This window comes from Prionailurus bengalensis, chromosome D3 (assembly GCF_016509475.1).
Source record: "Prionailurus bengalensis isolate Pbe53 chromosome D3, Fcat_Pben_1.1_paternal_pri, whole genome shotgun sequence".
Taxonomy (NCBI): domain Eukaryota; kingdom Metazoa; phylum Chordata; class Mammalia; order Carnivora; family Felidae; genus Prionailurus; species Prionailurus bengalensis.
In genome coordinates, this window is record NC_057356.1 from 36,017,411 (window position 1) to 36,034,852 (window position 17,442).

Here is a 17,442-nt window from a genome sequence, read left to right on the forward strand (position 1 = left end):
AACATGGCGGCCATAGTTAATAATCCCAGGTTGCATAGTTTAAAGTTCCTAAGAGAGTAGCTCTTAAAAGTTCTCATCACAAGACAAAAAATGGGAAGAAAAATAAGAGGAGAAATTAAATGACGGGTGGAAAAAGAGAGAAAGAAATTGAGGATGTAAAGCAAGTGGGAAAGAAGTGGCAAACTATGGGGACTCATTAGTAACATGTGCAGCTGAGACAGAGTGATGGTTTGTCCTGAGGCCTATGTAGAACAGTAAACATAAGACAAAGGACAGAGCAAGAAAAGATGCATATGTGTGTGTATGTACAGATAGATAGATAGAGGGGCGCCTGGGTGGCTCAGTCGGTTAAGTGTCCGACTTCGGCTCAGGCCATGATCTCACGGTTCGTGGGTTCTAGTCCCGCATCGGGTTCTGTGCTGAACACTTGCTCAGAGCCTGGAGCCTGCTTCGGAGTTTGTGTCTCCTTCTCTCTCTGCCCCTCCCCCACTCATGCTCTGCCTCACTCTGGCTCTCAAAAATAAATGTAATACAAAATTTTTAAAAAATAGATAGACAGATAGATAAGAACTCACCCCTTAGATATTGGGTTACCCAAGGTTTACCCTTCATCCTTAACTTCCTTCTCACTCTACAATGACACTGAGTGATCTCATCCAAATCCAGGGCTTCAGCCCGGCATAGGGTACTGACCTGACTATGGAAATTGTTATTCCGAGTCCACACCAGCACAACCAACTGTCCCGCGGACATTTCCACTAACCTTAATAGGAACAGTGAACTGAAATAGTGACATGCCTACCTCTCCAAACTTCGTGCCCTGCCTATGTCTACTTCCCATACTCCGCATTTTCTGAGTTGGGAACATCTTCCCTAAGTTGTCTAAGTCAGTAACGAGGCTCTTTGTATAATTGCTCCTTTTCTCTGGGCTTCTGCCTTCAAACTACAACTTACCACCTAATAATTCTACAACTTACCACCTAGTAATTCTAAGGCTGCCCCCTCCTCATCCAACTGGTCTTCCTGACTTGAGCTCTTTTCCTTCCTCATGGTGCTCAACCCTAACATCAGAGTGATCTTTCTAAGACAAAAATTACATCACATTACTGCCTGCTTAAAGGCCACCAGTGGATCTCAGGACCAAGACCAGCCTCCTTAGATGACAGACAAGATTTTCAAGACCTTGCTTTGCTGACCTCTCCATCCTCACCTCCTACTATCCATGACTTACTTCCAGTCTATAATTGTTTTTAAACTACAGAGAAAAGGATTAAGACCTAGTAGTATCTGTGGAGGGGAAAATTCATGCTACTGCTTACCACGTATTTTTATGTTGATAATTTTTGCATAAGTTGAACATTGTATCATTAAGTTTTTACTCATTTCTATATACATAGACACAGTATATTTTTTAAGTGTGGGAGGTGAGGATTGCTTATTATAGCCACAACGGCTATAGCCACATTTTCTCCTCCCCCACACGACCCCTCAGCTAGACAGAGCCATTCGACAACATTTAATGAGTTTTAGCTCTTGTTTTCAGTCACACCATGGCCTGGGCTCCTATCAGGCTGTTTTCTAAGAGTCCCTTTGTCATGGGGTGTTGTGCCGATTAAGCCCCTACCATGGTGCCTACACGAAACATGGGCTTGATAAATTCACCATTATCTTCATTATAATGAGAAGGAAATCTCTTCTTTCTCATGTCCTTGAGACCATCTACTACATTAGTACGTCAGTAATCGGTAATAAAAATTCCCTGGCGGATAGATGTTTTTAAAGATTTTGTAGAGCTTTACGTACCAACGTGTGGGAAGACACGGTCTTAGGTGACCTTGGCATGATATACTTTGCATATTCATACAACACCACAGCCATTACTCTAAATTTTGCCTCGTAACCTTCAACGCTATATGATGAAAAATACCAACAGAGTCACAGATGTGTCTTAGCCATGAAAACCACCCACACACGCAAAGCAAACTGGCAGACGACGGGGTAGAACCACATCTCTGGCAACAGCTGGGAGCTCACCTTTTCTTCATTACCAACACAACTCCAAGGAAGATAATGACGAACAGCAAGATGCCGGCAATGACTCCAGCAATTTTGACCGTGTGGTCTGTTTCCTTCTCGGGTTCTGGAACTGGCTTCGGGGTGGCAGCTCCTAAAGATGAAAAGGAAATGAAAAAGGACAGACGGTGGGTAAGAGAATAAAGATGTTATGTTTTAAAAACAAAACAAAAAAAAAATCACTGCATTTAACAGGGTAATACGACTTATCAGAGCCAGCAGACAGACAAGCTTTTGATTTTTTTTCAACAGCTTTCATATGCACTGAAAGGAGGGTAATTGTTCATATTGTTCTTCAATATTTTACTAAGCCATAACAGAAGTTGGGTAGCACCCCCAGCTCTGACCCTTTTAGAAGAGACTCTTCTCAAACAGTTTTTTATGTTTTTATTATCTCTATTGGCTCCCTGCCCTTTCTGCCGTTTTAAAACTTGCTAACAACACAATAGCTATCCTAAGCCTTTATCCAAATTTGATTTGCTGGAACATTTTCCTCAATTATTTTTCATAAGTGAAGCAGTAATTCTATAACATATTAGCCCAAACACCTGGAAAAGTGAGATAAGCTCATTTTCCATGCATTTTACCAGCAATTGTTTTTTTTTTAACACAATAGAGATTTTTCCCCTGCCTTTGGAATTCTAAATCTAGGTCACATCTGGTAGGCAAAAGACTCCTTCTAAGCAATTTATGCACAAAGTGGGAAGCAGCTGATGATCACACTACTGGCACTCACATTTAATATCTGTTTAAATGAGATAACCAGAGCCTTCCAGTGACTACTGTCTTAGCTCGCCTGCTTTCCCATTTCCCAAACGTTTGTCCTGTTTATGGCATAATGCGATGGAATGTCAAATCCACGTCTGATGAAATATCCATTTCCTCTGCTAAACGAGTTCAGGACGAGAAAATACTAGGAATGTAATGTTCAACTCACTACGCAGAATCCATTTTTTTTTTAAGGGCTTCTACTCTCTTAATCAGAATGTGACAGCGCTGAGCATCTTAGACATCAAGCCACTGTCCTCACCACGTGGTCAGGACAGATCATTCTGAAAGCAGGAATTTTATGGCCAAGTCTCTCACCTTAGAATTTTCTTCTGGTGTTCCTTGGTAGAAAAAAAAAAACCATGTAATTGAAACTGAATATTGATATCGCCCCTCTCTACCCTTTCACTGGGTTTCCCGTTCACGCTTCACCTGATTCTTGGAAAAACTTAGCCGTCCCTGTGTCTGGTGCATTGCAGGCTGGGCTTATTCTAAGATGAGTCGACACAGGGAAACAGGGAGTGTCTAGCTAGAGCTTTCCATCTGTTTCCATTGGAAACATATAAACTATGTTTCTTTCAAAAGGTATTCATATTAAGATTTTATAAGAGATTCTGCATCTTGAACCCAGCTGTGGCCATCAGACAGATGAAGCTAGTCAAGACTGGGGACAGACACAAGGCAGAAGATAAGTTTCCATCCACGCATGCTTTGCGATCAAAGTGACAATTGTAATGAGAGCAGGCGTGATGTAAAAATCACTCCTTATCAGATACAAACCCTTCTGCATAGCCTGTTTCAGGTCATTTTTCTTTCTGACAACTTCAGGGGGATGTCCTGCTCTCTTGTTTGAATGGATATCCCTCAAACTAGTTATCCAGATAAACCTTAAAACTAATAATGCTTACTACTTTTTAGTGTAATTACATCTTAAGTATACCCCTCCAATATGTCACTGGAACATACAGCCAAGCAGTGGGTTTGCAGGATATTGTAATATTAAATAAATTGCCAGGAAAGATTTAAAGATAAAATATGTACGTTATAAAAAGATGAAAATTTTTAAAAATCCGTGTAAAAATAAATAACACACAAAATTCACAAGAGGGAAAAAGGGTGCCATGCTTTTGAATTTTGGCTTTTTTGTTCAATTAAAAAAACTTAACTTTAAAACAATAAAATGAAATTGGCTTATTCTACCAAATGTTGGCATATTGGCATATTGGGAGTCATTCTATTTATCTCAGTAGTTAATAGATTTCAAACGCTCCAAATATATTTTCTAAATAACTGACTGGCTGAGTTTCTTTGTAACTAAATTATGCCAGTAAATACAGCACTTGGGAAAGAGATTTAGAAAAACTTTATTTAGCCTAAAATACTGAAGTCTAAAAAACAACACGGATACAACCCATACATTGTAAACAGTAAGGGAAGAGTTTGTCTTGTCAACGGTCATGTTTGTTTCTGTTAATTAAACAACTGGTTGTGTTTGACTTGAGCCAACACTTTGGCCTGCTCCATGAGAACTGGTGAATACTCTACACATCTTTAGGACAGGAAAAGAGTCTCCCTCGCTGCCTTTCATTCCCTTTGGAAAGCAGACAAGCCCATTGCTATGCAGCTAGCATAAGCTCCATATTATCATTCTTTAGCACCTACTTTTAACTCATTTCACATTGCAGGTCAAGAAAATGAAATGTTCCATCTCCGCAGGACACAGTTGCAATGAGATTATGGCGGCAATCACGCAAAATGGGAGAGCAACTCAGAAAAGGAGAGGCGGGCTGCCCCGAGCTGTCTGGGAGCGACCCTCCCTTTGCCCGCAACAGGGCACGGCCACCAGATCATTGTGACAGTGCCAGAGTGAAGGGGATGATTGGAATGTCTGGGTTGGGGACTGATCCGGGAAGCATCAACGTGCATACAAGTTGGGATGACATAAGTCGCCAGGCTGAGGTAATCTCACAGAGGTGTGCATCGTGAATCTCAAGTTCACGCTGGGTGTCTGCCATTCCTGCCTTTGGCTGCCTGCCCTGCCCTTTCGGTCTTTCCTGAAATGGAGATCTTTACGATCCCTTTCCACAGGACGCTCTTTTCTCCACTTTTGTTTTTTTGGAACCATGTGGTTGTGAGCTGTCAGCCTGGGACAGAGAATAATTTGTGACAGAATGTGGTTGCAACGGATAGCTTCTTCCCACCCCCCCCCACCCAAATCTATGAATTTAACAGTATAATTTACAAACTGCTTGGCAAAAGAGTTGTTTTCATAATATTTTCCCCTCTGTCTTGTTATTTTCTTGCCAAGATTCTAATGGTATGAACTTTCATTCTTTTTTTTTTTTTCAGTATCAATTCTAATTCTTCGTGGAAAAGCATTTTTTTCTCTTCCACTGTGTGTTCCCTTTAGAGTTAGTTTACTGCATGTTTAGATCCTTTTGAAGGGAATAAATTCTAATGTATGCATTTAACGGGGGGCATTATCTAGGCTTGAACGTATTCATTAAAATGATGAATAAGCTAAATATTTCAGAGATTGAAGGTGACAGGCTGCTAAAATCGTAGAGCATAATCTTCACAGATGCCCACTCTACTGACTCCTCGTGATAGATCTGGGTTTTCTGTGTTTCGTTTAATGGCCAAGAAAATGATAAAGGGTGGTATTCCAGTAGACGTGCATTATTTAAGGTTTCAGATAAAACACTTAATGGGAGAAATCTTATAAGAAAAGGGATTATTTTATCCCATGCAGTATTTGGTTGGTTTTCAACTTAGCCGAAAACAGTGAGTCTTGGCCCAGTGTCCGATGTTAAATAACAGCAGCACGCCAGGCTGAGAACACGATGTACTCAGCCACTGGTTTGAGGTTTGGGCCCAATTTGGACTACCGAACTGGCTGCAGAAATTTTTCCAGAAGACCCAAGGATGCCAGCCCAGAAGGCCATGAAAGCCACCACTGCTGCCTGGAGTTACTGATCGCGTGGCCCACAGCACTGGGACTGCCTCACCTTGAGAAAACAGGAAGCCTTCCTCATAGCAAGAGTGAAGAATAGGAATAGCCCAGGGCCAGCTTAGCTCCCCGCAATATCTGCATCATGGGGACTAGTGCTAGGCAGTCCTTCAATGTGGGAGAATATCCTTCATTGATTCACTAAGTATTTATTGAGTACCTCAACGGTGCCATGCGCTGTTTTAGGGATGTAACAGTGAACAAATGGGTATAATAAAAGCCTCTGTCCTCATGGAAGTTATACTCTTGAGGGGAAGGGCAGACCCGGATGGAAACAAATACTGTCTGCAGGATGTTAATCGGGGCCAGCCTCCAGAGAAGCATGCTCTTCGGGGTGGGGACTGTGAGGGTCGGGCAGGTGCTACTCGGCTCCGACCGAGACAGGAAATCGGAGCAAGAACGACTGAGAAAACAACATTTGAGCAGAGACTTGAAAGAGGGAAGGGAGTGAGCTCTACTGACAAGCAGGGAGGAGGAGCATTCTAGGCAGGAAGAAAAAGTTAAAAGGTACAAGACGAGACTGTGGAATACCGAGGTGGGTCTGCAGTGGACACACTGGCAGAGTTGGGGGCACCTCCACAGATCCCCGAGGGGACTTGGCTTTTTCTCCGCATGAGATAGGAGCTATGGGAGGGTTGTGAGTGCTGGGGTGATGTGACCTGGCTTGTTTCAACAGGATCATGCTGGGAGAGGGGTTTAGAATAGAGCACAGGGGTCAATGGTGGGCACAGGAAGATCAGTTACGAGGCTATTGCAATGATCCACGCAAGAGATTAGGATGATTTGGAATAAGACTGTAGCAGTGGAGGTGGTAAGACACGGTCAACCTTGAGGTGTATGTTGGCAGTGGAGCCTTCAGTGTTTGCCCATGAACGCGAAGTAGACTGTGCTGGTAAGACATCCAGGTTTCTGACCCGAGTAAGATGGAGTTGCCCTTGACTGAAATGTGGGAGCCTGAGAGGAGCAGTTTGGAGAGGTAGGTGGGGAAATGAGGGATTTGGTTTGGGGCTAGTTTTGAGGCATCAGCCATCCAAAAGAGACATCACGTAGTCAGCTGGCAACAAAGGGGAGAGAGAGATCCAGGCAGATAAGGGCATAAATGTTGGAGTTGTCAACAAAAAGATGGCATGTAAGGCCGTAAGGTTGAATGAGGGCCCTTAGGAGGGGAATTGGGGGGACAGGTCACAAGCAGGAACCAGTAATGGAGACGACAAGGAGCAGCCAATTGGCGAGGGATGGAAACCAGCAAGGAAAAGGTCAGTGAGGATTCACACAGAGGGAGCACCAGTGTGGACAAGCCAGAGAAGAATGTAGTGTTTTTTTTTTTAATTTTTAATGTTTATTTTTGAGAGAGAGAGAGAGAGGGAGAGAGAGAATGAGCAGGAGAGGGGCAGAAAGAGAGGAAGACACAGAATCTGAAGCAGGCTCCAGGCCCTGAGCTATCAGCACAGAGCGCAAAGGGGGGCTCGAACCCACAAACTGTGAGATCATGACCTGAGCCGAAGTCAGACGCCTAACCGACTGAGCCACCCAGGCACCCCTGTTTGTTTTTCAAGATGGGAAAATGTACAGCATTTTTGAATGCTTATGACCCAACAGGGAAATTTTGACGAGGCAGGGGAGAAAGGAAGACCACCAGAGCTTGAAGGGGCAGGAAGGGATGGGCCTCAGTGCCCAAGGGAGGGACTGGCTTCAGCCACCGGGCAGACGCTTCACCCAGACAAACAGGAAGAATGGCAAGCACGGGCACAGAGGTCTGGGGGTGAGCGGATGTGGGTGGTCCAGGGGCAGGACATTTGAATGGCCTCTTCTGATTGCTTTGTTTCCCCAGCAGCAGAAGCAAGATGGTCAGGTGTGGCTGCGGATGAGGGAGGAGGTGTAGGTAAAGTGGGGAGAGAGCATACGTTTTGAAATAGTTGCCGATAGCAGTGGTAAGGAGAACGGATGAGGCTACAGATATATGGGACTGGCCGGTGACTAACCTTGAGTCCCAGAGCACACTGAAGGGTTCTGAAAACAGAGAGAGGAAAGAGGCAGGGATGCACTGAGTGGTATGGGGGTGAAGGTCTAGGGGAAGAAGGGAGAGCTAGATACCTGGGCTTGCTGAGAAAGAGGCATCATGAGATGAATCCTGAGGGTCTCAAGGCAGAGGGTGAGGGGGAGATGTAAGGTTTGGGGTAGAGGCTGTGGGTTTATCCAGGAGCACAGAGCTCTAGGGCTCCCTCCTCACTCCTCATAACTAGAATGAAGAAGAGGAAGAGGAAGAGAAAAACGCAGAGGATGACACTACTCGGAATTATATCCCAAAGGTGGGGAGGGGCAGGACAAGTGGTCAGAAATTCATGGTGGAAACATTCCTGGAATGGACACTTGCTGGAGCATTCCAACTCCTGTGATAAAGCTAAACTTGGTTTTCATAATCTGCAAATTAACAACTCCTTCCTGACTACCTTTTATGCTCAAAGTACCATGACTAGGATCTGCAGGGGAATTCAAGGTGAGTAAGAAGGCTGGTACCTCATTCTTCAGCACACAATACCAGAAGCCTCGTGAAGTGCCATGAGTGAGCTACAGAACCCAACGGGGGGGAGAGTGGATAGGAAGGCTTGGAAAGGCTCCTTGCCAGAGGTTGTAACATGAATGGGCTCAAAGGACGGGTTGGATTCCAAAGAAAGAGGCCTCATAAGCCAAGACAGAGAGGTGGAGGGCACAAAGATATCTCTGTGATCAGATACGCACTTGGCTGGGCTGAAGCCCGGGTGCAGGCTGGGGAGTAGTGGAGGACAGGCTTGAGAAACTGAGGCTTTATGGTTTGCTTACTGGCTTTGCTTACTGTCTAGAACAGCCTGTACCGAATTTAAGAAACAAGAAGCCGCAGAACATAACAGAGCTGTGCCTTGAGAAGAGGAAGTGGGCAGTTCTACGCAGGCTCATGGAAGAAAGGAAAGGTCGGGCTTTCAGGGACCATTGGAAAGGCTACTGCCTCACACGTCTGAGGTAAAGGGGCGAGTGGAACTGACAGGGCACAAGGGACTCACAGAGGGCACCCTGCTGGCCGCACACTGGTGCGCTCAGGTCTCAGACGCCCAGCACGGGGTGGATGCTGGTGCCATTTATGGAAAATATGCGGTCGGCTTCCTGCCAGGGAAAACGTGTGTGTGGGTTCAATGTTTAAATGGAATCTAAGCCACCAAATGCTCCATTCCCACCACATGTGAATGGTTTCGGTGGCAAACCAAATACCAAATTACCACTCTTGGTATTTGGAGGGAAAGAAGAGAAAAAAGTTGGGGGCAGCAACTATAGGAACCGTTGGCAAGAGAAACTGAGGAGGTGGGGCCGCCTTTCAAGAGGAGACAGGAGGCAAAACAAAAGTAGAAAATAAAATGGCAGCTGTGGAAACATGGGAGATGAGAGCACTCGGGTCCCCAAAGATACTCTAAAATGTCAACTGAGGAAGCCACAGCCACTCTGTGCTGGCACTTCTATGACTTCACAGACTTTGGAAGCTATTTTAGTTACTTTTCGTAGGGGTTTGGTTTTCACCTTTTGTGGAGGTAGATTTCTTTTCTTTTTCTTAAAAATAGCAACATCCCGGCTTTAAACATGACTGCGAGGCAGTTCATTCACGTCTTGTTGCTCAGAGAATTAGAATTCCTTGCAGTCTGTTTTTCATTTTTCTCAGCTGTACCTTAATGTTATCCATAATCGCGAAGCATCTCCAAGATTTTTCATTTAAATTACATATCGTTGTTTTTCTTCCTGGGAATACAGAGTCAATCACTACTCTGGAATAATCTCCCTTCACACTTTATGTATTATTTGTAACCTGATTATGCTTTTGAATTTATAACTCTTCCTTTGTCCCTAATTTCCACCGTAGGGCATGCAGAACATGCATGGCTTACGAGTAATACTCAGAAATATAATTTCTCATATAAAACTGAGCTACGGGATTGTTTGATATATATTGTCTCTAAAAAATTAATCTACTTTTTTATTTTTGTTCTAATTTCATGACAGTTACTGCTTTCATTTATTGATGTGGCCAACACCCTGTGGGTAAGATGATCTATCAAAGCCTTATCACTTACTATCTGGGCACTAAAAGTTTCAAGAGAATTATTAGTGCTGTTCCTATTCTGATGAAATAGCTTTATTTTTTCCATTTGCATTTCTCAAACCATGGTCAAGTAATAAAATGAGGACACAACTTGTCAATTATAAGGTATCAACTGTGTTCACTTTTCAGACAAAGTGGATAATCCATAAAGGGAACATGAGCGGGTGTTTTTGAGGATGCACCTGTTAAGAGCCCGCTTTGGTTGAAACCAAACTTTAAAGGCATTAAAATAAAAATGTGCTGTCCCTCAAATTTTCCTCCAGACGATGTGTCTAGGGTCATGATCTAGCTTATGTTTTTAGCTCTTAAAAATCATTCCTGTGGGAGAAAGAATCCTCATAGCTTCCTGCACAAAGTAGTAGCTGTTTACCCAAACGCTTTGTAGCTTTTGCTGCTGCCTAAAACTGGTCATTCACTATTTTCTCAAAAAAATAAGTATACTTAATAAATCCTACGTGGTTGCTAGAAGAAATCATTATTTCTGAGATTCAAAAAATGTACAGGGTCTAGCGCACTGCACGCAGAAACGTGAGGGGCTTTGCACATGGCCAGTAAGCTACCTGCACCAAAGGTGACCCTCAGAAACATAATGAGGATCCTTGGGCTCTTAGGAGAGATTCGGGTCACATAATCCACCCCCCCCCATATACTCATTTAGTAAGCATACAACTTTTCCTTAAACAATGAAGTTCTTTAATAAAGGAGGCTTCTATTAATTGTGCCATTCTGTTCAATATTTTCTAGAACAGAAGTTCTCCATGTATAGAGAGTTTAAGAACATTTGGAAGTGTTTCTGAAACATGCAGATGGCTGGATTCTCCAGGGACTCAGGATCAAAGGTCTGGGGTAGGACCTAGGAACCTATATGTACCACCTTAGGTGATTCCCTATACAACATGAAGAAAAATTCCACTTGAGAGCCTCATCGGTCCTAAATATTTGGTGAGGAAGGTATTCACAGACAATGGCAAAAAGGGAAAAATATTTAATTGGGTTTTGATTTTAAAAACACCTCCCAAAATATTCATGTCTCGCTTTGTCAGCAACTTTCAGTGCACTATTTTATTTTTTTTTAAATTTTTAATGTTTATTTATTCTTGAGGTGAGGGAGGGGCAAAGAGAGGAAGACACAGAATCTGAAGCGGGCTCCAGGCTGAGCTGTCAGCACAGAGCCCAATGTGGGGCTCGAACTCACCCTGAGCCATGAGATCATGACCTGAGCCAAAGTCAGAATCTTAACCACCTGAGCCACCAGGTGCCCCAGTGCACTATTTTAAATGATCCTTTGGCACAATTAAAAGGCAAACTTATGGAGGCATCTGGGTGGCTCAGTCGGTTAAGGGTCTGACTCTTGATATTGGCTCAGATCATGATCTCATGATTCGTGAGATCAGGCCCCATGTTGGGCCTTGTGCTGACAGCATGGAGCCTGCTTGGGATTCTGTCTCTCTCTCTCTCTCTCTCTCTTTCTCAAAATAAATAAGCATTAAAAAAAAAAAAGACAAACTCATGGAATCAAACACTAGTCTTAGGAGTAGCCATAGGAAGTAGAGATTGAACGATATTGTTAATTGTAAAGGAATTTAAGGTATGCCAACTGATTGCCCAAGTGCTATGGCTGACCTTTTTGAAGCCCTACTTTATATAAGATATACCAGGTATCTTATATAACTTTATTTAATATTATATCATGAGGTGTAATCAATACCATTTTAAACATGAAGAAACTAAGGCAGCAGGAGCGATCAGGAGAAGTAGCTTGTCCTCAGACAGTGAGAAGTGAGGGGCACTGGGTCCAGGCAGGTCTGTGAGACTATGCCTGCTTCACTGCATCGCAACTTTTCCCAGTAACATGGAAAACTTGGGCGACTCCTGCTAACACTCTGAATGATAACACTCAAGTTGAAAATTATCTTGATCAGCTGTAAAGAGGAGAACCTCAGAAAAGAATGAAAACATACTACCGAAGTGCAGAACAATGCAATAAGGAAATTAAAATCCTGCAAGAAGAGGAAGATAAATATATGAGGACATGGGCGTCCTGGGCCTAAATGCAGAAAAGAAAGGCATGGTAATACAGTCCATGTGATTTTGAAAATGCCCCAGAGGGGCGCCTGGGTGGCGCAGTCGGTTAAGCGTCCGACTTCAGCCAGGTCACGATCTCGCGGTCCGGGAGTTCGAGCCCTGCGTCAGGCTCCGTGCTGACAGCTCAGAACCTGGAGCCTGCTTCCGATTCTGTGTCTCCCTCTCTCTCTGCCCCTCCCCCGTTCATGCTCTGTCTCTCTCTGTCCCAAAAATAAATAAACGTTAAAAAAATTTAAAAAGAAAAAAAAAAGAAAAAAAAAAAAAAGAAAATGCCCCAGAGAAGTGGCAAGCACATGACCCTGCCAGAACACAATGCACTGGTCAAGGTAGAGACACTAAAAAGGAATCGAAGAAAAGAAGCACCAGTGATCAACAGGGTAGAAAAGAAGGACCATGCAAAAAGAGACAGGGAATTAAGATCATTTATCTAACCAAGGAGGAGACCAGCAGGTGCCCTGATGCAGTCTTCCACTGGAGCTTTTCAAGAGTAAAGGAGTATTTCTTACCCACCTTTGACTTCTAGCGATTAGCACAATGCTTTTAACACAGTAGTCACTTAGTAAGTCTTTACTGAATGAATGTCTTAAAACCAGCCGGTATTTATAAAGAGAGTAGTGACCACACGGGACCTATGTCTGTATGCAGGATATTTTTGAACACGTAGGTTTAAACAAGCATGGGAGCTCTCGTTTTTACAGAGAAAAGCTGTGTCTTTTCTTCTCTATATTCTTAGTGCCCAGAATGTAGCATGTACTCAATAAAAGTCAGAGCCAGTTAAATGACTTTTGGTTGTCCATAAAAGGGCATCTGGAGCCTCGGCACATAAAAATGAAATGTATTACAAAGGAGTGTTTATTCATTCCTATCCTTGGGTTGAAGAATAGTTACCTGACATGAGATAGGTCAATTCTCACCCCCCAACCCAATCTATAAAAAGTAAAAAAAAAAAGAAAAAAAAAGTTATACTCTCTTTATCTCTTCTTCATTCCTGTCACCATGAACCTGGCTTATTTCCCTTCTGGACTTTTGTACTTGACTCCCAGGTAGACATCCCTTCCAGTCTCTTTTACACACTGCAGCTATATTGGTCTTCCCAAAGAACTGCTCTAATCAGGTCACTCTTTCATTTAAAAACACAACAAGAAACCCAAGAGTTTCCTAATGCTTCTTTCAAAAGGCAATCAAGGCCTTCCATGAGCTAGCTCCAACCCCCTTTCCTAACTATATACCCTTCTTCTTTTCACTTTCCTTTATCTATGTTCCAACCCAATGGACATGTTCAGTTTTCTCCATACATCCAACATTTCCCCTTCTCAGGGCTCCTGCTGCTCCTTCTCCATGGAAACATCCCCCTATTCACTTTTGATAGGTTCCAACTGTGCCCATTTTTCAAAGGCCACCCAGCCCAAATATTGTTCTCGACTGCTTTGTAGGAAGTACTCCCCATCCCGCGGTACCGCTATAGAACCTTGCTTTACCCTTCTTGCATGGAACTTATTTTTACCCTCAGTTCAGTCATTTTGGCAAATTCCTTCTATCATCTGCTAACATCAGGGCCTTGAGACAAAGCTGTTTTGGCTTTTTGGCCCTCATCTGACCTGGCCCAATATCTTATTATGTATCCACAGTACATGTGAGAATACATGTGCTGAATGGAAGACCTGTCGTGATTAATCGCATTGTGAAATTGTGCTCTTTTCATAATCTACCTATTCTTTTCCCATTTATGTTCTTAGGTAGCACGATGGATATAAAAAGAAAGAAACAAGAGACAAAAATGGAAGTATAATTAAGTAAAGATGACAACAGGCCTAATTTTATGGTCTTTCCTCTACTGATCTCCAGCATGTAGCAGGGCGATTAGGAAGATAAAACGCATCTGTAGCGATCTTTAGATAACCTTACACGGGCATCCAGACAATATCCAGAGAAAGAAGGAACATGTCTGAATGCTGGTTCCGCTGAGCACACCAAGAAACAGCCAGTACACAGAAGAAGCCAGTAAATTTACTGGCCAAACTATCATCAATGATAAAATGCGATTAATAGAATAAAAAGAGCATGGAAATAAATACTAGTGACAAAATGTTATATTTTCAGCGCCAAAGCAGTGAAATATATATCCATCAATGACGAGAAAGTTAACTGGGTACGTATCAGAGAGACAGGAAATGAGTATCTGTCAAGAATAAAGTGTTATGAACTCAATATTCGTAATGATTAAGTAGCTATAGACCATTTTTCACCATCATATATGGAATTTGTTTTAGAAGTCTTTCAACTGTCCAAAATTTCTGCTGGAGAATAATGACATGGTCTGGGCCTTTTTAGAAAGAAAAAAAAAGAGAAGCTTATAATAAGATCATGCTAACATGATTTAAACTGTTAAGAATAATTTGACTTAATAAAATGGTTACGTCATTTCTATGACCATGCTCTGGGAGTATTTTTTAACTTCCTTGTTAAAAAAAAACAAGGAAGAAACAAGGTAGAAATCTGAAAATTCTCTTTATTAATCCCCTAAACTGTCTAAAAGACACATGTAACCCACTTTGACGAGGTCTCTATACGTGTGTGCATGCACGTATTTGTACATAAATATACACCAGTATCTAAATAAATTATTCAAAGACATAAAAGGAGAATCCACTAGATTGGCAATATCAAAGGTAATTTTGTTTATCATGTTTACTGTGAAGTCATATATAATCTTGGGTAGAAAGGTAAAATTAAACCCTGCAAAGACAGGCGAAATCCCAAGTAATAACTGATATGCCAGTATATGTTCTGACCAAGAGCACCAACTGAGGAAGCTGTTATAATTAATAATAAACCACAATTAATAATTGCATCATTAGCAACACCAATAAGTAAATTAGACTGAACATCAATTACATTGCTGAAGTGATGTACCGCTTGAATATTTACTAGGAGTAAATGGAAAAACTCATCAGAGATACTGATAGATGTGCTGAACAGGTGCCATTTATTAACTCCGAGACAAGTGCCAGGCTTACTTACAAAGATTGTTTCTCAGGGATAGTTATTTACTCTCCTAAAGGAAAACAACATGTGGAAGAAAACTCGCATTGCTTCTCATTCCCTTATGAACTACTGTGTATTTTTCCAACTTCATATTCAATGTCTAAAAAAGTTATTCAATGAGATAATCTAGAAGCCTTCTTAATGGAGTGCTATTAAAGTGCATCCTCTCGTGCTCCCTTGAGAACTGATGTAACTGAAGGGCAAATCAGAGAAAGGTGTCCACATATACACCAAGGACAGTGAGGAACAAAGGAACTCCAAATGGCCAGGATGACAAAGGGAACCTGGCATTTTATTCTATGGCACAGGGAAGAGCAGAATAGGTTATACACTGCTTTGGGCTATTCCTGCTTCAAATAAAGTAGTTGTCTTTGAAAATGTGGTAACGTTTTCATCATTATCATCATCACCATTATTGCCAGTAGCAAGATAATAGCCTGGGTCATGCTGATGCAGTTTACATCCCAAAGATAGGCAAATGGAGAATATCATCTGTGGGGGACTCATTACAAGCCTTGACATATGATAGAATAATAACGTTCCTCTCACGCTCCAGTGCTCCTGGAGACCACAGTATGTGCATGGTGCTCATGTAAATAACACCCTCCGCAGCATCAAGAAATCCATTCATTTTCCCATAAGTTCACATTTGCACCTTTCAGAAGGGCTGCAGCCCTCAAATTTGGGAGTGGCAGTGGCCCAGGTTAATGACCTAGTTCTCTTGAAAGATCAGAGAGCCATAAAACAATCTTCTATTGGGATAAGAGCAAAGCTACCAAAGAAGTGCTAGCAATGGCCAATTCCTCCTCTTTACCCTGAGCCAGCTTTGTGCAGGTCCTTTCTATCTGTCATTGTATTCATTCTCCCAAAACCTACCAAGAAGCTAAGAAAAGTAATCTCTCTGTTATGCAGATAGGGAAGCTGAGATTTAGACTTTAAGAGATTTGTCCAGGAAACCTGAACTTTGGATTCATTAACTTCTATCTAAAGTAAGCATAACAGACAAACAAGAGGAAAATAAAACAAATTCTTTCTAAATTATGTGCATTGAGATCCAGAGTTCCTGGGTGAACCACTCTACTAAAATCCGATACAGAGACTCGTTAGGCCCAGATTCCTGTCGGATATGTTTGAAAACTGCCCTAGGAAATCGTGGGATTTTGAAAATGATCTTGGAATCTAAACCTGAGGGCCCTCAACTCACTGTTCCCCATGAGCTGGTCAAAGGGACGCGTAATTCTTACACCTTTCTCTCACTTGTACTCACTGGGCAGACGAGAGAGGACAAGGACCATTGCAAACCGGAGGTTTATCCTAAGCAGCCCTACTACTGGCATGAAATTTCTTTGAAGTCTGTTGTTCAATCTTTTCAAAAAATAAAGATAAAAAAGCATGCAAATGTTGCATTTTACTTCATGACATGTTGATTTTTAACAAAAATATTGTTTTGAATGATTTATCAAGTAAAGTGAGACTCCCTTGGCCCTATATCTTCATGATGTCATAGATTCACATTCGACTAGCACATGAGATGGGAAAGCGGCCAGACAAATACAATTCTGTAAAGGAGAGCAACCTCTCTTCCCCCTGTCCTTAGGACAGCTTTCCTGGAGAGAGAATGGCCACATGGTTAAGAATATATGATGGTTACACTAAAGGAGGCTGACCAGGCATGAAAACCAAATGACATAACTGACCTACCTAGACTAGATCCTATAGTGGAGGAGGGAAATGTACAAAGGGCATGTCAGGTTAACTGACAAATGGGAATAAGAACAGTAAAGTACTGAATTAATGTGAATTCATCAAGTTGATCACTGTACTATGATTACATAACAGAATATGCCTATCCTTAGGAAATACGCACTGAGATATTTAGGAGGTGAAGGGTCATGACATATGTCAGTTGTCCTTGAATCCTTCAGAAAAAAAAAAATTGATGTATGCGCGTGTGTGCAGGCACGCACGCATGCAGAGAGAGCAAATGATACAGCCAATAGGGTAAAATGTTTATAAGAGGGAAATCTGATAAAGGATATACCAGTGTTCTCTGTGATATTTTTATTTTTGCAACTTAAAGGTTGACATTATTTCCAAATAAAAAGTAAATGTGTTCTGTGTTTAAAAAAAAAAAAAAGTAAAAGAAAAGAAAAAAGAATATATGGTGGCTAAGCTAGAAATGCCATGGTTTGAGTACGAATCAGATTATTACCCAAGATCCTTTCACCTTGGTAATGAAGATGACAATTCTAAAAGTAGCGTGAGTGTTGGGGTGAGGTGGGGGGGCGGATTTTAACATGTTGGAATTTTAAGAAGCCTCCCTCTCAGGGGTGCCTGC

At 42.2% G+C, this 17,442-nt stretch overlaps 1 protein-coding gene across 10 annotated transcripts in view; it reads right to left on the minus strand.

Moving 5' to 3' along the window:
- Positions 1–17,442, minus strand: part of PTPRM (protein tyrosine phosphatase receptor type M) — a 798,103-nt gene that overhangs the window by 228,755 nt on the left and 551,906 nt on the right. For all 10 annotated transcript variants that reach the window (XM_043558322.1, XM_043558320.1, XM_043558321.1 and 7 more), the window contains one exon: positions 2,035–2,167. In XM_043558322.1, coding sequence (XP_043414257.1) covers positions 2,035–2,167 — 133 coding nt within the window. The remainder of the gene's footprint in view (positions 1–2,034; positions 2,168–17,442) is intronic.